At 50.9% G+C, this 18,528-nt stretch overlaps 9 protein-coding genes across 9 annotated transcripts; 7 read left to right on the top strand and 2 right to left on the bottom strand.

Annotated features, from left to right (window-relative positions):
- Positions 1 to 392: 392 nt before the first annotated feature.
- On the top strand, positions 393 to 1,102 carry COCVIDRAFT_20127 (hypothetical protein; the record flags this gene model as incomplete). The annotated part of the gene is made up of 4 exons (XM_014696169.1): positions 393 to 473; positions 592 to 817; positions 870 to 935; positions 981 to 1,102. 4 exons carry the CDS (start codon positions 393 to 395, stop codon positions 1,100 to 1,102), a joined length of 495 nt encoding a protein of 164 aa, XP_014551655.1.
- A 1,477-nt stretch (positions 1,103 to 2,579) lies between these two features.
- COCVIDRAFT_20128 (hypothetical protein) lies at positions 2,580 to 3,601 on the top strand (the record flags this gene model as incomplete). The annotated part of the gene is made up of 2 exons (XM_014696170.1): positions 2,580 to 3,484; positions 3,589 to 3,601. 2 exons carry the CDS (start codon positions 2,580 to 2,582, stop codon positions 3,599 to 3,601), a joined length of 918 nt encoding a protein of 305 aa, XP_014551656.1.
- A 213-nt stretch (positions 3,602 to 3,814) lies between these two features.
- COCVIDRAFT_51512 (lytic polysaccharide monooxygenase) lies at positions 3,815 to 4,957 on the bottom strand (the record flags this gene model as incomplete). The annotated part of the gene is made up of 1 exon (XM_014696189.1): positions 3,815 to 4,957. A coding segment is annotated over one exon (1,143 nt), but the record flags the coding sequence as incomplete, so codon positions are not given.
- A 1,122-nt stretch (positions 4,958 to 6,079) lies between these two features.
- Positions 6,080 to 7,983, top strand: COCVIDRAFT_112301 (hypothetical protein; the record flags this gene model as incomplete). Its single annotated transcript, XM_014696190.1, has 3 exons — positions 6,080 to 6,444; positions 6,512 to 7,717; positions 7,776 to 7,983. The coding sequence occupies 3 exons, from the start codon at positions 6,080 to 6,082 to the stop codon at positions 7,981 to 7,983; spliced, it is 1,779 nt and encodes a 592-aa protein (XP_014551676.1).
- A 1,230-nt stretch (positions 7,984 to 9,213) lies between these two features.
- On the bottom strand, positions 9,214 to 9,618 carry COCVIDRAFT_112248 (hypothetical protein; the record flags this gene model as incomplete). The annotated part of the gene is made up of 1 exon (XM_014696191.1): positions 9,214 to 9,618. The coding sequence occupies one exon, from the start codon at positions 9,616 to 9,618 to the stop codon at positions 9,214 to 9,216; it is 405 nt and encodes a 134-aa protein (XP_014551677.1).
- Positions 9,619 to 10,517: 899 nt separating this feature from the next.
- COCVIDRAFT_112247 (hypothetical protein) lies at positions 10,518 to 11,249 on the top strand (the record flags this gene model as incomplete). The annotated part of the gene is made up of 1 exon (XM_014696192.1): positions 10,518 to 11,249. One exon carries the CDS (start codon positions 10,518 to 10,520, stop codon positions 11,247 to 11,249), a length of 732 nt encoding a protein of 243 aa, XP_014551678.1.
- Positions 11,250 to 12,610: 1,361 nt separating this feature from the next.
- Positions 12,611 to 13,648, top strand: COCVIDRAFT_112254 (hypothetical protein; the record flags this gene model as incomplete). Its single annotated transcript, XM_014696193.1, has 1 exon — positions 12,611 to 13,648. One exon carries the CDS (start codon positions 12,611 to 12,613, stop codon positions 13,646 to 13,648), a length of 1,038 nt encoding a protein of 345 aa, XP_014551679.1.
- A 1,028-nt stretch (positions 13,649 to 14,676) lies between these two features.
- COCVIDRAFT_112288 (hypothetical protein) lies at positions 14,677 to 15,826 on the top strand (the record flags this gene model as incomplete). Its single annotated transcript, XM_014696194.1, has 4 exons — positions 14,677 to 14,846; positions 14,963 to 15,075; positions 15,141 to 15,699; positions 15,754 to 15,826. The coding sequence occupies 4 exons, from the start codon at positions 14,677 to 14,679 to the stop codon at positions 15,824 to 15,826; spliced, it is 915 nt and encodes a 304-aa protein (XP_014551680.1).
- A 698-nt stretch (positions 15,827 to 16,524) lies between these two features.
- COCVIDRAFT_42064 (hypothetical protein) lies at positions 16,525 to 18,516 on the top strand (the record flags this gene model as incomplete). Its single annotated transcript, XM_014696195.1, has 7 exons — positions 16,525 to 16,560; positions 16,722 to 16,825; positions 16,968 to 17,080; positions 17,137 to 17,193; positions 17,256 to 17,290; positions 17,360 to 17,665; positions 17,728 to 18,516. 7 exons carry the CDS (start codon positions 16,525 to 16,527, stop codon positions 18,514 to 18,516), a joined length of 1,440 nt encoding a protein of 479 aa, XP_014551681.1.
- Between the last annotated feature and the right edge of the window lie 12 nt (positions 18,517 to 18,528).

The raw sequence follows: 18,528 nt of genomic DNA on the forward strand, positions 1-18,528 counted from the left end.
TCAAAAGCACAATCTATAAAGCCGCGAGAAGAATAGCTGTGAGTGAATTTACTTGAACACAGGACAGGGTAGATTTTCCGTCTGTGAGTGAATCTTGGAAGGAAGCGGGGATCTTGGTTTGTCTACAGTTTAGTCCATGAAGCCATAATACGAACAGTTGTGAGTGAATTTATGTAAAAGCAAGACGGACTAGATTTTGCCATATGCAAGCGGATATTGAAGAGGTGCTGAGGATCCCAAGCAGGAGGCTTAGCTATCCGGGCGGCTCACGGGAGCTTGGCTTTTTCTTGTAGTCTATAAGGCCGTAAGTAGATGTGAGTATACGATAGATGTATGTACATCCCCAGAAACGGACTGTCTCTGACATTTGGCTAACCCAAAAAGGAAGTGATATGCGCGATCTATCTCTCACGACACGGCAAAAGGAAAGGTCCTACTCGATGCACTTCAACACGGTATTTTTGTATAAGATGGTATGTCTCTGTGAGTTTGTGAGTTGTATCAGACACTATCATCCTCTCTTCATACATACTATACACAACAAGCCATTTACTTGAAACCCTTCAACTCGCGTCCTCTACTGCAATGCAGCTCAAGTTCAACGCAATTGGCCTTTTGGCTATTATGACTTCCCTGACGTCCGCTATACCTGCGGAGCACGTCAGTCATGTAGTCCAGGGTGAAGTTGCCGTCTCAAAACTAGAGGCGAGGCAGGTGCAGTATAGCTGTCAAGTTGTTCGAGCGAACCAATTGGGAAGATGCCGAAATGCAATTGCGGATCTGAGGAGGCGCGATCTTAGAGGATTCGATGTCTTTGGTAGGTATCGCTAGTTTATTGTGTCTAGGAGCTGACTGACATCGTATAATAGCTTGCATTAGCGCCGGTGCTGCTTTCTTTGATTCTTGTGCGGCTGCAGTCGCGATGGGGGGCTTGGGTAAGATACTATTTAGCTCATTGAAATCCAAACTAACACATACAGATTCTCTAATTGACGTGGGCTGCATTGGAACTATCGCCAGCATTGAGGCTGGATGCAGAGGTTGCAAGGCTGGTATTGAGAAACGGGATGTAGAACGTGCAGCAGCCACGATATCTACTTAAGTGGGCCACGGATACCTTCTCCGCACCAGCACAGTATTGGATCGATCGACAATTTTATCCAACAGCTCACAGCATGCACCCAGCCGTCGCGAAAGTAGGCTCTTCTTTGTCAACATGTTACGGTTGTAACTGAGAAGCCATGCCATAGCTGGTACGAAGTAGTAATCCGTCGAAATTATAAAACAATGATGACACCACTACATACTATCATTCAACTCTTATGACTTTAACTTTGATTGTTTGCACAAGTTTGGCGGAATGTTAGGCCACACGCCAACCTGCCCGAATCGAGTATCAAAAGGAAAGAATTAGCAATTGCTATGAATCTGATAAGCTTCTCATCCATGTTGTAAGCATGTAGCGCATTGATAGTGTACCGGGCGAATTTGTCCAGTAGGAGCCTTAAAAAGAGTGCTTATTTCATTTCTCAATCGGCCCGAGCACAATTCAGTCCTTATTGGCGGTGACTTCTAATTTCAGGTCATCTGGATGGCACTGAACAAAAGCAATCACCCCAGCAGTAACCAATCTCTTTCTGAGCAATCTCTGAAGCCCAGATGGGGATCATCTTTGTTTTGAGTGCCGCGCTATATAGGGTTGGCTCTGTTTATATAGTTCAAGAGCTCATTTTCTTGTTGTAGGTTGAGGGATTGTTGATTCTGAAAGTGAACAGTGTGTGGGGTGCTTGAACCTTGATGCCGGTGCGCGAGCGTTACCCGGTTCGTGCTACGCCTTTTCGCGATCTGGGGTAAATTAAGGATGCCTTCAAGCACAGCTTCAAAACACTCTATGTGGGGTGGTTACGGCATAGTGGTGATGATGGCGGTGGTTTTAGTGGGCCAGCGGTCGTTGCGCTGTCCGGCACTGGACTACCTAGTAGTAATCTACGATTGGTTCAATCCTATACTATTGGCAAGCATAATCCCCCATCACGGATCCACCGCCAAACAGTGGAAAGTTTCGTTATTCTAATTCTTAACTTCCCAAGGTCGAATGTACCAACTCTGCAAAGCTGACGATTTATATCCTCATTTTATGTTTCCTTGACCCTATGCCGTATCGAAGCACATCCTCTCAACACAGCAAGAGCAAGTCTGGATACCGACTCATTACTATGGAGCAAACTAAATCTAGTAATGGCAGAAAAAAATGATGTGCACAAATCTTATACTTGGAGTAATATGATCTTGTCTATCAAGGCCATGGAGATGCGCCAAGACCCGCGTATGTGTGCCTGAACACGAAAGGTCAGGATCGCCGCATTCCACGCCTCTTGACTATTTGCCTAATACGGTCTACACTACCACTAGGCGCCAACAGCCTCAGCCTTAGGCTTTTTGTATGTAAACATCAAACTTCCGAATTTCTCATTACACTCTTGCCGGGCAAAAGGGACACGGCAGGTAACGATTTCTGCAGTATTCTCGAACAACATCGTGAGTCGTACAGGCGATGCAACATCAATAAGTAGTCAAACATGGCGACAACTGAGAGCCAAAACAAACAGTCGGACGTCTCCAGTGACAACAGCAATAAGCCCACGCCAGCTCAAATTGAGGCAAGAACTATCCTTAACCACGTCCTTACTCAGCTCCAATCCCACCCCCACTACACCACCACCTACAGCCCTTGGATCCAGCGCAACGGCCACACCCAGCTCCTCAACTTTTGCCAACCGCTAGTCCTGCCACAAACCTGGAACTTCCTCTCCAACCGCTGGTCTCTAGATGCCTTAAAACCGCTATCAGGGGACCTGCGCTACTCGGGCCGCGCCATCTACCTCGACGGCATCCTAGGCCTCGACAAGCGGCTGCGCATCTACGTTGGGCAGAGCCACAATCTGCGGGCTCGCGTGGCACAGCATCTGAACTTCAGGTACAGGAGAGACCATAGCTCGCTGCACTACTTTGCGCTGCAGGAGAGCGTGTACAATGTACTCGGTGCTATCGTTATTTTACCTGGTGTGAATACTGGGCCGGGTACGGATGACATGCCGTTGCTGATGAATGTGCTCGAGTTGTGGATGTGTCTTGTTTTTCGGTCGTTGCCAATGCAGGTGCTTGAGGAGTGGCTGCCGGATGATGGGTCGGTGGAGAGGAAGAGGAAAGTAGGGAAAGAGGGGGTAGTGAGCGGACTCAATGTTGCGTGTCCGCTTGATCAGGGGAGGAATGATAGGATGTTTGTGGATTTGAGTGACGACGAGGATCCGCTTGTTAAAGCGTATTTGAAAGAGGTTAGGAGGAAGAAGAAAGAAAAGGAGGAAGATGAGATTGTCAGAAGAAAAGAAGTGTATGTAGAGAAGGCGACGGGGTACAAGGGAGGAGATGGAGACATACGTGTTCCGCAATGGGTCTTCTACGGTGTACTGGCAGGGGTTCTGGGGTATGTTTTGGTTAGTAGTAGAGTGGGACAGAAGCTTAGATGGTGGATGATATAGAAGTGGAGATACATAGTTCATGTGACAGTCACGCTAGTATTACTTTTAGACTCATGAGATGATGACGATAAGATTCAATCGAGTGTTTCTGGTTTTCTATTGGAATTGCTACATGATACCCAGCATACTGAATAAGAACCAGGGAAATAATCGTATAGTACCCAGGCGACCAGAGTCCAGCTGCAAGTCCCTGCTTTTCCCCATTCCACTACGCCAAACTAGAAGTATCAAATAATCTACAGTTGCCGCCTAGCACCACTCAAATCCTCGGTTTAGATGGCAGTGCGCTGGTTCCGGTGGGTGTAATCGTCACGCTTTGCAATGGCTCCATTCACACATTTTGTGCCTCCAGCCACGGGCATCATAAATGCCTTTCCAAAGTTACAAAGACCGTATTGCGTACCGTCGGGTGAGCAGACAAGTTGGCCATCAGTAGAGCAAGGCATGCCAGTAGAGAATCCAGAGCCTGGGGCTGGCCCAGCTGAGGGACGAGGTGCAACGGGGCTCGGGACTGGGGCTGCGATGGGTTGAGTGGGACCGGGGCCTTGAGAAGGTTGAGCGGGCCTGGGCTTGGGAGCCGGAATGGCACTACAAGCAGAAGGAGCCATGACACCACCTGGGTTGGTAGGCACAGGAGCCATGGGCGCGGTGACAGTCTTGACAGTACGGAAGGTCGACGACATCGCGGATCCAGCATCTGATGCAACTGGAGCCTGTGAAGAAGCCCCAGCACCATCAGAGCCACTACCACCGCCACCACCACTACGACCCATTCCAGGCTGCGAAGTTGTACCCGCGCAAAGATCCATAAACGGACCCTCGCTAGATGTCGTACCAAACATGCCTGGATTCGCAAATGTATAGTCGGCCCCTTCTTTCGTCGTACCACACGAGCCCGGGACGTTTATATTCGCAATCGCCATATCGGGAAGCACATCCAGACCCGATGCATCATCCGCGCCGCCAGTGACTGAAACAGAAGCGCAGTTCATGTACATTTCGCGGTTACCGATCTTGTTGAACCACGTCCAAGCCACAGTCAGGTCGCCGGAAGGAAGATCCTGGGGGACGGTAAAGGGGAAACTGCCGTTGTAGCTCTCACCATTTTGATCCAGGTTACCCTCTACGTTGGCAGGACATCCGCCTTCGATGCTATAGATGACTTTCCACTTGGAATCTTTGGTGGGCGGTTTGTCGGTGCTTACGCTCATCTGGCAGCTTCCACCGCCATGAACGGCAGTGCCCGAGAAGGAGAGGGATTGGGTTGATCCAGCGGGCCACTCGTTCACTGTAGCAGAACCACTAGCTGGGCCCTTGCAAGGGAAGTCGGAACCATCTGGGGCGAGTGGTGAGTTATTTGGGGCGTTGAAGGGAACCGGGTTGGCCATGATCATGTGAGCACTGGAGAGAGGCGCCAGGGCCGCCAGGGCCGCGGTAGCGAGAAGAGTAGTCTTTTTAGTAGGCATCTTAGGTTGATAGATCTCCTGGAAAATTCGTGTAGCTGTTTGGAAAAGGAGTGTTTTGAAGCTGGGTGATCAGCAAGTTGTAGAAGTTGATGCGTTTGGTTTGGCAGGATAAGGAAAAATATCAGCAGTCTTTATGTAGTTTGTCGCGCTGAAGGTGAGGAGTGTGTTGTGGAACTAAAGTACAATAGCGATTGTGGTTGTGTGATCTCACAATAGCTTCACAATGAGACATGTCAAGGGACTGGTGGCTGTCGATTGTGAAGGTGAAGGTGAATGCAAAGGTGACGCATGTGTTGAACGTCATCAGCCAGTGAATTCGAAATCTTGCGGGACTTTTCGACGTGGAAATGGTCTGGTCCTTTCAGGAGTAAAAGGAGAAGCCGATCGGATTCTATGTTGAACGATTTTGAAACGACTCGTCGTGCACATGACGGGAAAAGCATAGTGAGATGGTAGTTGGGAGATTTGAGGATAAGACAGTAGCGTGAAAAGAAATGATTGAAGCAAATAAAGAAAGAGATACGCTAGAATGCTGTCCATCACAATTGTGGTTTTGTCATTTATGCAGTGAATCGAAAGTGACAAGTCTTGAATTACCCGTGGTCTCCGAGTTGGATATACCGATGTGGTCGAAAAAGCAGCGCTGCTGGTTTCGTATCTGAGACTTGATATTAGCAGCATTTTACCGTACTTTGTCATGTGAGTAAAAGTCTAAACTTATTCATGCTCTGCCATCATGGAACGTAAAAGTATAGCGCGTGGTTCCATTGGTGAAGTGAAGGGAGGGAAGCCTAGTGCGGATATAGACTAGCGTGCCTTGGCACGTCTAGCTGCAGCGCAATCGCGAAAGCATCCCAACGCTTGCCAGGTACGCGCAAGAGGATTCACGATTCGAACGGATTTGCACAATCTGGCATAGCGAAGGAGGGTCGTGCTACAGAATCAACCCGACATACCCTGCGTGGCTTGGTGCGCAGATTGTGCTCTCCCATACGTTGCGACGCGTCCGGTGTTCGCGAGCTCTGTTGAGCTTCCTCAGATTCCCTACACGACCCATCGCGCGCATCAACAGCCATGTTTACAAGCACGGGAAAGACGGCGCCGCCCCAGGCCTTCATGTCCAGCTATGCGCCACGACTGCGCAGCCACGGAAACTCGCTCATATCGCCCATTGTCCCGCCCTCGAATACGCTGCCTGCACCGCGCGTGACGAAACGTGGAACTGCCGTTCTCAGCTACGCGGAAGATGCCTACGACGATGACGACTTTGAAGATAGCGACCGCCCGCGACGAGCAACTGGCCTCCGCAGTGTACAAAAGGCCGACCCGCTAAACGCTGATCACTCAGCGCAAATCGCTGCTTTAGGGGAGGAACTCACGGCACCAATCGACCTGCAAGGAATTTGGAGAGACTGGATGGGCAGGCCAAAGCGAACTTTGTGAGTGGCATAGTGGCAGGGCTTGGCCGTGGATTGAAGAGATTGCTGAAAAATTAACATGTTGCAGAACTGAGAAGCAAGTCCTGACGCAGTCTGTCTTACCGGTGACACTGATCCCTATTCGCATAGACATGGACATTCAAGCTTTCCGTCCCGATGCGCCGCTACCCACACCCTCAAATGCTCGCGAGTTTGGCATCAACGAGAACCTGCCCGCGTACAAACAGCCTGACGTCACCCCTGCATACAGACTCAAGGACTCGTTTCTGTGGAACCTACACGAGGCTCTAACGACACCCGATCAATTCGCAAAGCAATTTGTAGATGAACTGGATCTTCCAAATGAGCGGAAACCCTTGATAATCTCTCAGATTGCCAACCAAATCCGACAGCAGTTGGAGGAGTATGCTGGTGTTGCGCTTCATCCTCTGTTCCATTCCGCAAACTCGCCTGCTGTACAAGGAACCGGTGCCAAACCTGCGCTGCCCATTTCGTCTCGCGATGGCACCTCCACTCCTGTTGTCCCAGCCACAAATGGCGCATCCACACCAATGACAAACGGCGCATCTCAAGCAGAGGGTGCGCAGACACCAGCAGGCATACCAAATGGCATCAGTGCAAAAGCTACGGCGCTGCCTTCGGAAGAACTTCACAACCCGGATGACACCTACCGATGCATTGTCACACTGAACATCAACCTCATGAACCGGTTATACACAGATAAATTCGAGTGGTCATTGCTACATCCTCCAGGTTTTGCGGAAATGTTTGCCAAAACAACTTGCGCCGATCTCGGACTGTCAGGAGAATGGGTGAATGCTATGACGCATAGTATCTATGAAGCTGTCTTGCGGCTCAAAAAGGAGGCGTGTGAAAACGGCGGACTAGTAGGTGATGGAGAAATTGACAATGATGCTGTGGAGCCAACCATTGGCGCAGGGTGGAGATATGACCAAGAACATCTCTGTGACGAGTGGGAGCCAAAGGTTGAGATTCTGTCGCCCGAAGAAATCGAAAAGCGTGAAGGCGACCGCGAAAGGCAGATTCGCAGGTTACGGCGAGAAACGGCGCGCTTCTCGTCAACCTCAAATATGACGGGCACTCCAGCCAATGAGTTCTTCAATAACATCGAAGGACAAGAAAACATGGGCCGTGGTGAGCGTAGCAAGAAGAAGAGAAGATTCAGGAGTTTGAGCCCTGTCGGGCGCGGCACACCTGGCGCTGGAGGAGGCGGATCCGGCTACGGTGGGCAGGACGGCGGGCTGCAAGAGGGGTACGTATTCACAATTCGGCTACAAAGAGATTTTCTTTTGCTAACGTTTATGGTATAGGGAGAGGCAAACGTGGAGATGTTCACACTGTTGGGTTTGGGGAACTGCGGTTTGGGCCGTTCGAGATGGTCCAAAAGGACCGCGCAGCCTGTGCAACAATTGCGGCTACCTTTACGAACGTGACAAGAAACTGCCGCCTTGGTCTGAGAATCTCTTCTATCACGAAAGGCCAATGCACGAGATACCACAGTATCGGCCACAACGATGATAGTGGGCCTAAGTCTATAGTAAGGAAACGTTTTCTTCGCCGACCGCGGTAAGCTGATGGAGTTTTAGCCTTGTTGTGGCGCTCTCTGCTTGGTCGTTGAGCCCAGTTTTCTTGAACACTTGATTCCCACATTTTGAAACTTAGTCGCATTGTTTTGTTGCAGCGTGGCGTCTTGGGTGGGGGTGTGTCTGTCATAACGGTACACTTTTGTATAACACCAAACGGAAATCTTTATCAATACCAACAATTAGAGGCTGTGGGGCTGGTTGGGAGTGTGTCCGGGCAACGGAGACTTGGGGTTCAGGATGTGAAGGGGCCAACCTGTTTCGTTGCCACGGAGCACAAGCAGCTTTTGTTTGCCTTTGAGGCGAATGGTCTAGCGAGATCTGTTATAGCCTACAGCGTATGGCGTCGTCTCTCCTTTTTTTTACCGCAAAGGTTGTCTACATAGTTGGAAGTATAGTTTACAGCAAGAGCTGCGCTTTGTAGATGTGGGATATGGCAGAATCACTGGCATTCTTATTTTTTTGGTTCCCATTTTGGTGGCGCTACGTCTGTTGTGTTGTCCAGAAGCCCCCCTTTCTCGATATTTGGTTATTGTTTACATGCACTGTTAGGATGTATATGCACTACGCCGCATGCCTGCAGCATACATTTCGCAATCCATACTCGATACACACACTTGGCAAGTTCTCCGTGCTTTAAACCAAGTGATCACAAGATAAATCGGTAGATCAATATGAATTACTTTGGTTTTATCCAGTCACAGAATTTAGCAGAATATAGTCACAGGTATTTGGGGTCAGTCAAAGGCCGTCCACGGGATATGTTCCTTTTCGACCTGATGAATCAACACAGTCTGCTTCTACTTGGGGATTACTAACATGAGATCTTCAGGTAAAGGGGAATGCGATCGTCTACATGTACCAGTCTTTGACGCCTTTATTTGTCTTATTCACTTTGCCAAACGTCATCGAACAGTGGTTGTGCTGCAAGGCCGCGATATCTGCATGACACTAACTATGAAACAATGAGAGACAAAGAGACAAGACATGGCTGGATCGACCTAGAGAATAGTAGTGATATCACAAGGTCTCATCGTGTCGGTCAAGGAGACAATTACTTGCCAATGACCATGATCCCGGGAACCCACCGATGCACCCCGAGCATCCCGACTGGCACGAGTTGAGCCAAGAATAAGAGGAGATGATTAAGATCATCATCTAGGGACTACACATACACGCCCTTGGTATCGTATATAGTAATGATTAACGGATAAGTCCCGTCAGCGACGGTTGTAACGGATGCCTGTAGCATTGTCTTGGGGGACGTGAACAATGCCAGGATGACGGGAAACGGGAGAGGACGGAAGGATGAGTTGGCAGGGCGCGACATAGACTGACGTTCTGGGATTAGCTGGCTGCTGCATGGAGAAGGAGCGAATGGTACAGTCCCAAGAAGGCGTCTCATGTCCAACACAACCACCCACTTGTCTGAAAACATTGTCCACACTGTTACACAGTGCCACTCCACAAACCCCCCCCCCCCCCGCACACACACCCCTATGAGTCCTTCTCCGGTGTCAAGCTTCTCGAATGGATGGGGATCAGCATACCGTACGAGTGTCGACAGCATAGCAGTGTTTAATTCGCTCGTCGCTTATGAAACCCATCCAATGGCTGGAGCGATGGTTGTGGCGCAGGTGCTGAAAACTGCCTAGTAGTGCATGGCTATTGAGTGATGAGGGTCACAATAGCAAGGCCGACGCATCTTGCACCTTGTGCACTTTGTGTGCGACCGACGTTGCATTTGCTATTGTGCGTGATGCAGTGGCGCAATACCTGCATTGGATTGTTTGGCCTTGCTATTGTGTCGGCTGTTGCAGGTGATGCTGAATAGCTCTTGGCTGGAGATTGCATGATGGGCGGGAATATTTAGTAGGGTGGCGTCCTACTGCCGCCGTCTTGGGTTATCCCAGGGAGACTGAACTCGGTGTTGGAATACTACTAAGAAGAGTTTCTTTCCGGTACGTACGTGACATGTTGCTTCGTTTGCAAGACGCTATTTCTTAATTGCTAACGTCCCGTAGGGTTTTCTCCCAACAAGGCAAATTCTAGACATCTCGGCCAGCGGCCATCTCCGATCACTGCTTGTGTGATAGATCACGGTATCTACCGGGGCAAATCTACCGTTTAGATTTCGTGGTCGCGCAACACTTTCCGGCAAAGCGTTCAACCACTACTATGTGCTGGTGGTCGACTCGCATGATCTTCGGATAATCCATCACACCAACATCACGCCACGACTCCACGATCACGGTACCCCACATCATCGTGCCAAACAAGTTGGAAAAACTTGGGAAAAGAGTGTGCATATAGGCCATGGAGCCCTTTCACAATACTGCTGTGCACAGTGCAAAAATATCAACGCTACAACAAACTTCACAATCTCAATTCAACAACAACAGCACTTGGACATTATCATTGGAACAAATGCCAGCACCCCCAGCCTACGAAACAGTCATAGATTCCAACATGCCACAATCGAGAGCATCAAGTCCGTACATACATTTCGAAGGAGAAGAGGAAGACAGGGAAGTGGACAATGACACGCCTGAGGTAGTCATCAACGCCGCAACCCAAATCCGCGGGCACGGAAACATTATATCCATTGCGCAAATGGACAGTGTACGGATAGCAAACCTCATCACAAGCCTGCTCAATTGTGGGGATAAAATACCAGTAGACGACGCCACACGACCGCTTACACCTCCAAGCCCAGTGCCACTAGCAACAGCGCAGGCGCAGCGGACAACAAGGACGCAAGTCAGGGGGGTGCACAAGTATCCTAACATCAACATCACGGTCAATTGCGGTGCGACGGTTCTAGGAGACCGGAACATTGTAGGGCCAGGACTGGGCGACATTGCAAGGCAGATGCAGATGGCACAGCGAAACCAGGCGGCGGCGCTACAGGCTCATCAACAATTGCAACAAAGACAAGCAGCAGCGGCAGCGGGAGCGGCCGTGGCGGCGGCAGCAGTTGCTGCTGAAGAGCAAAAGATGGCATCACCGCCATTGCAGCGAAGCGGTAGTATGTATCCGACTGCTACCTCGCCGTCGCAATACTGCAGGCAAGTGCCCTTGTCGCATGGAGTTGCAACGCCGCCGATGAGTCGAAGCTCAAGTCTGCATAGCGATGGCGAGAGCCGGAAAAGAAAGGGGCCAGATGTTTGCGAGGCGGCTGATGCGAAGAGGCGGTGTTGATTTTCTTTCGAGCAGAAGAACGGGAGGCATGTTTTCTTTCCGAGACTTTTTTTTTTGCCCTCTCGCCAGCGTTGTTTATTTTTATTTTTTATTTTCCCTCTCTTCTCTCTTCTTATCTGCTGGCATGGGAAAACGAAACTAAGCGGGAGCGGCGTTGTACATATGTGGGCTCTACGTGGTGATGGATTGGGTGTACATAGAAGGCAATGGCCATGTCATACGATGATAACGAATTTGTTTGTTTTGTGTGGTTGTTTGTTGGGCGCAAGAAAAATAGGCGTACGTATCCTCGGACAATTGCACGTGACAGAGGGCTCATGTGTGTGTATATGTGTGTGTGTGTGTGTGTGTGTGTGTGTGTGTGTAGTAGTAGTAGTAGTAGTAGTAGTAGTAGTAGTAGTAGTAGTAGTAGTAGTAGTAGTAGTCGCACGGCCAGCACATCGGAGCAGGGGGGTGGCCGAGTGGGACGAGTAGAGAACGAGAGTAGTATCACGCTTCGTGTCCTTTTCAAGTCGCTGTTGCAACTCGGTAGTCCCAAGGACAGGACAGGACAGGACAGTCGAGGAGACAAGCAGCATCATGGCATTAGTAATTTGCAACGGCTGCCTTCCGCGCACAAGGCCGCCAAATGGCAAGGTGCATTCAAGTCTGCATGCACTGGCAATGCAGCTCGTCGCATTGTGCGCGGCATTGCCGTGAAGGACATGGCATGCCTCTGCCGTCTGCGGCAGCGGGTTGGCGGACCCCTGCCTAGCCGCGTCCCCAATCGAGGCAGCATTCGCAAGCTCGACGACTACCACATGAAAGCACCTCCGCTCTGCAACCTCATTCCCTCCTTCGTCCCCGTCTCTCCCATATCCATTCTTAGCCAAGACGCCTTGCCACCGCCATTGTCCCCCCCCTTGGCCTGTTTGCACCCTAGACACTCTACAAGCCGCGAGTGCGCGACTCGGTGGCTGCACTCCACGCTTCCGAAGTGGTCCAACACCTTTACCTGGCCTCTTCCCACCACCATCTCGACACCTGAGCGTCGCTTGCCTGTGCAACGTGTCAGGCACTTAGGTTACCACGCCCAGCCTAACACCAAGGCATCCTCCACCGGTAAGCCCCTTTTCGTCTTTCACTCCTGCTTGCTCAACCTTCCTGGGCCATCACCGTCATCCCACCCCCTTCCCTCGCTCCATTGCCGCTCAATCACGCTGTTTTCACTCGCCTGCTGCCCACTTCAACTATTGCATCGCAATTCGCGCATACGTCATCCGTCGTCTAACAAATTGCCAGCAATCCACCTCACGGAAAGCGGCCACGTATTCATTAGCAGCGACTCCTTTCGAGGCATTGTACACCACACTTAGCCCATCATGGAGACATGGATGAGCTGGGCCATGTTCCTGGCCATTGGCGCTGCCGCATACTGGTACTATGCACACCAAAACAACGATGGCGTTGCGCGAGGACGGTCGACAACGGGCAAGTCCACCACCAACTCATTAAAGGAGGCGGTCAACTGGGACTCTGAGACCAAGCCCAAGCAGAAGGCCAAGGCCAAGGCTCCCCGCAAGTCGGTCAAGGCGCCTACTCAGGATACCAGCAACAAGGCGGCTGCTCCCAAGGCCGCTCCTGTGGCACAGGAGGAAGTCGCTCCGCCTGCTGCCCCCATCAACAAGGCACCCAGTGGCAAGGACGTCTCTGATATGTTGGGCGAGCGCTCTGTCTCTCCCTCTGTTGTGAGCATTAAGCCCTCCGAAAAGCCCGCCAAGTCCGTCAAGGCTCAGACACAAAAGGCCGAGGTTGCGCAGGAGACCAAGAAGCAGCGCCAGAACAGGAAGAAGGCTGAAGAGGCCAAGGCTGCGCGCGAGGAGGAAGAGAAGCAACGCAAGGCTCTTGAGGAGAAGCAGCGCCGTACTGCCCGTGAGGCTCGCGGTGAGCCGGCCAAAAACGGTCAGCAGAGCAAGCCTCCTGCGTCGAACCCTTGGACTGAGGTTCCATCTCGTGGTGCGGTTCAGCCTCCCAAGTCAGCCCCTACTGGTCAGCTTCTCGACACTTTCGAGGCTCCCGCTCCCGCTGCCGCTGCTCCTGCCCCTACAAACGGCAAGAACACTACTTCTGCCTCTTACAACAGCCTGCCTTCTGAGGAGGAGCAGCTCCGACTTGCCATGGAAGACTCTGCCTGGACCACTGTTCCCAAGGGAGGCAAGACTAAGCGCAAGACCGTCAACGAGGAACTTGCCGAGGAGCGTGATGACATTAACACTGTCAAGCCATCCCAGCCGGCAAAGCCTGTCCGACCAACCGAGACTCTTAGGGAGAGCAAGAACCCCAGCTCTCGTTACCAGATTCTCGCCGAGGAGTTTAACCCCAAGACTGGCGATGAGATTGACGATTGGGCGGTCATGTGAGGTTGTTGACCATGACTAAACCAGTAATTGGTCCTTGAGACTTGTGGGCCATGCGTGCAGTCATGCAATACCTACGTGTTATCACTCTTTCCAAATTTCTGTCATGGCCATGACCGTTAGTACAGGGGTCTTCCGGGCGTTGGGACGGCAACCTGTCAGAGGATCTGGTAGAGGAGGGAGGCAAAAAGTCGGCATGTTACGTGGGAACGTCTGGGCGACGAGCACGATGGGGATAATGAGGGTTAATTTCCCTACCTTGTATGCTGAATGTTTGGAAAAATTATCGGCGTACGGGGGTTTACCTTTGGAACTGCGCGCGAAACCTGCCCTTGTATTCTCTCGTTGTATTTCACTGTTACACATGAACACCAAGTCTCTGAGATTTGGCGAAAACGCCTCTCTGAGGCTGACTACATAGAAAAGACATGGCTTTGGTCGCTGAATGCTTCAAGTGCAGCAAATAGGAGCTGTGTCTATTTGAGATTGCCCCATGATTACTGGGATCTATTCTCGGGTTCCGAGGAGCCGCAAGCCCACTATATGTGGTGAGCGTAGTAAGCGCACCCCAAGTAGAGATTATAATTGTATCAAGACCCACCGGGACTACCGTATCCGAGTCAGCCCAAAAGCTCGCTAATACGGTGGGCGCCGGTTGGGCAATGTGGCCTTTAACCAACGGTGCATATCTAAGTACCTGCGTTGCAACGGCGCAGGTTGCGCGAGACAAGCATGAGCACATGAGCACGCGGACATGGTACGGATGGCGGCCGGATATAGGATAATATCGGTGATTGTAACTAACGATGTTCAGACGAAAGGTTATAGGTCGCTCCAACCCTGCAATTTATTTAGCTTGCGACAGACCAGTATAGTGAGACCGCAGGGTAACGCGCAATAGGTTAGGTTGCTGACATAATCTGACGTTTCCGAGAATCAATCGCGTGAAGGACACCTGTTCGCAGGAGCAACCCTATCACCTATTACACCTCCGCCTCGCACCCTCCTTTCCTCTCTACAATCCTCCAGCCATGGCGCAGATACGCGGCACAGCTGGCTACCATTTGGGAAACCAAAGCCCCTTTGGCAACTCCGGGCGCAACGACGACATGAACAACGACCCGAGTCCCCTCGACCAACTGAGGGCCCAGACAAGCAAACTCGAGGACATGCTGGACACTGTCGCCGATCCTATCAAGCCGTAAGTAAGGACTGGAAGTACACGGGTTCGATATTTGGTACCAGACACCGCTCTTGGTGCTGCTACACAAAACGGCCCGTTCTGGGAAACATGGGCTGACTTGCATCTTTGCACAGTTACTTGCCGGCAATTGGCCGCTTCCTGATTGTCGTAACTTTCCTAGAGGACGCGCTACGCATAGTAACTCAATGGCGTGACCAGCTCACATACCTTCATGACTACCGACGCAGTATGTCTCGATTACTACCCCTCACGACACGTTGAGACGCATGGCTAACACTTGGCGCCACTCAGTCCCTAATGGTTTAACGCACATGTTCCTTATTGTCAATGTCATCGCCATGACAGTCTGCTCCATTGGTGTTATTGCCCGGAAATACTCTGAATTCAGTGTCGGCGGGCTCATGGGCGTGGTTGTGTTGCAGGGTCTCGGATACGGTCTTGTTTTCGACCTCAACTTCTTCCTCCGCAACCTGTCGGTTGTTGGTGGTCTTCTCATGGTTCTCTCTGACTCGTGGGTTCGCAAGAAGTTTGCTCCGGCTGGTCTTCCCCAGCTTGATGAGAAGGACAAGAAGATGTACTTCCAGCTCGCTGGACGTGTTCTTCTGATTTTCCTCTTTGTTGGCTTTGTTTTCCGCGGCGACTGGGGTCTCTGGCGAATCATTGCCAGCATTCTGGGATTCATTGCCTGTGTCATGGTTGTTGTTGGCTTCAAGGCCAAGTTCTCTGCCGTTATGCTGGTGCTGATTCTCAGCATCTTCAACCTCTACGTCAACAACTGGTGGACCCTGCACCCGCACCACCCTCACAAGGACTTTGCCAAGTACGACTTTTTCCAAATCCTCTCGATTGTGTAAGTCCCACCATGCTACATCTGGTTTAATGCACATTTACTAACAAACCACAGCGGTGGTCTCCTTTTGCTGGTCAACATGGGCCCTGGACAGTTCTCCGTCGACGAGAAGAAGAAGGTTTACTAGGCTAGAAAAAAACGACGCATCACGCATCACGACATGAGTTTTCGATTCGAACGCTGGACAGCGTACACTGGTTACATCCGATGACGAAGAATCATGGCGATTGGGTACTTAAATGCAGGCGGAGCAGCCTAGGAGCTGCCAAGATGAACGATTTGAGGAAAAGGGACAAGTTCAGAGGTGCAACTTCCGGCCCAGCAAAACCTTTGCGACACGGAAAATATGTAGACCAGGAGTAGTGCTCGGCGTTTATACATTGCGATTGGGTTGATCGCATACCCTGTTAAGGGGACATATCTGTTTAGAAATTTACAAATGCATACAAGTTTATGATGTTTTTGATTGAGCGTCTAGACTCTAAACCTTCATGCCTGCACCCCTGAAAGTCAAAACATCAGCGGGACCCACAGTTAGAGTGGAGAGTGGTCCCCGTGTGCGTGTTCGGTGTGTCGGTGAACTCCGCCGTTTTGTTAGGCCGCTTGCCATGCATAGCCTTGGGGCTTAGGGCTTGAGAGGGGGGGGGGGGGGTTGGAAAAGACGGGGGGCCCACTAGTTTATCTAATCAAACGGTCTACATATACCCGGGGGGGGGGGGAATTTACTTTAGTTATCTGCAACAAAACACATTTTACTTCAATCTTTTTCCTCCCTCTAATTGGAACAATTCAAAAAAATAACCCTGAAACCTAAAACCTAAAACAATGGCACCCAACAAAATCATCATCGATACCGACCCCGTAAGTTTGCCTGTAGACATGGGCCCTTGTTTATCCAATAATCCTTTTGTTACCCCGCATTATACCGAGGAACTTGCCTCCCTTCCTTCCTTCCTCCTTTCCTGCGACAAAAAAAAGAGTTAAAACGGGCTATACTAATGGGGATGTGGGATGAAAATTAGGGCGTCGACGATGTTCTAGCAATGCTTCTTGCGTTTTCGGCAAAAAGCGACGAACTCGATGTTTTAGCGTTGAGTTTGACGTTTGGGAATGTGGAGGTGCGGAAGTAAGTTTTCTTTTTCTTGTTTTTATATCTCCAAATTTTTTGCTGGGATCTCTGGCATTTATTTAAGAAAGGGAGGAGGGGGGAGGGGGGGGAGATTAAGGGAATAAGTGTTTTTGCTGACTTGGAAAATTTGGGAGAACAGTTGCTTGAGGAATGTGGTTACGCTTTTTCAGCAGATTGAAAAGGAGAGAGTATGGAGGAAGGAAAATGGGAGACCAGAGGGGTTTGAGACGCTGAGTGCGAGGAAACCTATTGGTGGGTGATGGGCAGTGAGGGGGGTGAGTAAGTGTGCTAACTTTTTTGGAATATAGTTGCTGTTGGGGCTGAAGAGCCGTTGGCTGAGCATATGATGGTTGCGGACTTCTTTCGTGAGTTTTTGAAGTTATCTTGACAATGTTGGAGATGTCAGCAACTAACTAAGTCTGGATAGATGGCATTGATGGGCTTGGAGGGATTCATCATAGTGCAAGTTTTTTTTCTTTCTGGTCTTCCAGGTTTACGGTGGTTGAGATTGAATTACTAACGGATGCTTAGCACCCACATCTCTCACCGGCTGAAACTTGGAAAACGCTTTTCAAACCTACGCCAGAGAACCTTTCACCAGAGGAAGCGGCAGAACTCCAAAAAGTCAAGGAGCAGCATTCTCTTTTTACGCCGTCGCTTAAGCCTGCGCATGAGGTTATGCTAGACTTGCTTAGGGAGAATGAACCAGATACGGTTACCATAGTAGCTATGGGGCCATTGACGAACCTTGCCGTTGCTGCAGCAGCGGATCCAGAGGCGTTTCTCAGGGTCAAGGAGGTTGTTGTGATGGGCGGTGCTATAGATGCACCTGGAAATGTAAGACTCCATCTTTCTTTTACACCCCCCCCCCCTCGTAACGGCTCTGAAGCTCTGAGTAGCGGCGGCCGCCTCCTCTACACCTCATCTATTCTCCTGCTACACTGTCAATCCCAGTCCCTCCCTTCAACTTAATCAAACAACCAAACACTCCATTGCGCCTCTCACTAAACCTACGAAACCAGATGACACCCGGCGCGGAATTCAACACCTACGCCGACTCGGTAGCCAGCGCGCGCGTATTCGCCCTCACGTCGCAAAACCCACACCTGACAATGCCACCCACACTTTCCAGCACGCAAAAACAAGCCAAACTGGCCCCGTACCCAGCCAAACTAAGCAAGCGCCTAACCATCAAGCTCTTCCCTCTCGACATAACAGAGCAGCATCTCCTCCCCAAATCCATGTACGAAGATTACATCTCACGCGAGGGCACAAAAGGCAGTCCGCTATCCGAATGGACACACCTCTTCCTCTCCCCAACCTTCACCAAAAACGCCTCGCTAAACCCCCAGCACCAAGACACTGCAAAGCAAAGTCTCCAACTCCACGACCCGCTAACAATCTGGTACGCGCTCTCGGCCTCGAATCCGAGTTGGAAATTCAAAGAGGAAGACGTGCGTGTCGAGACGAGTGGGCAGTGGACGCGCGGTTGCACGGTGGTGGATCGGCGGGGTCGCACGATCACGGAGGGCACCGCGGATTTGAGCGAGGAGGTTGCGGGGGATGCGGGGGGTTGGAGGGATTCCAGGCGTGGGAATCGCGTCGCGTGGTGTACCAAGAGTCCTGGCGAGACCAAGTTTGCGAGGGTCATTTTGCATCGTGTTTGGGGCGATGGCGAGCAGTGGTGAGTGTGGGGGGGG

This window comes from Bipolaris victoriae, assembly GCF_000527765.1.
Source record: "Bipolaris victoriae FI3 unplaced genomic scaffold scaffold_131, whole genome shotgun sequence".
Taxonomy (NCBI): Eukaryota; Fungi; Ascomycota; class Dothideomycetes; order Pleosporales; family Pleosporaceae; genus Bipolaris; species Bipolaris victoriae.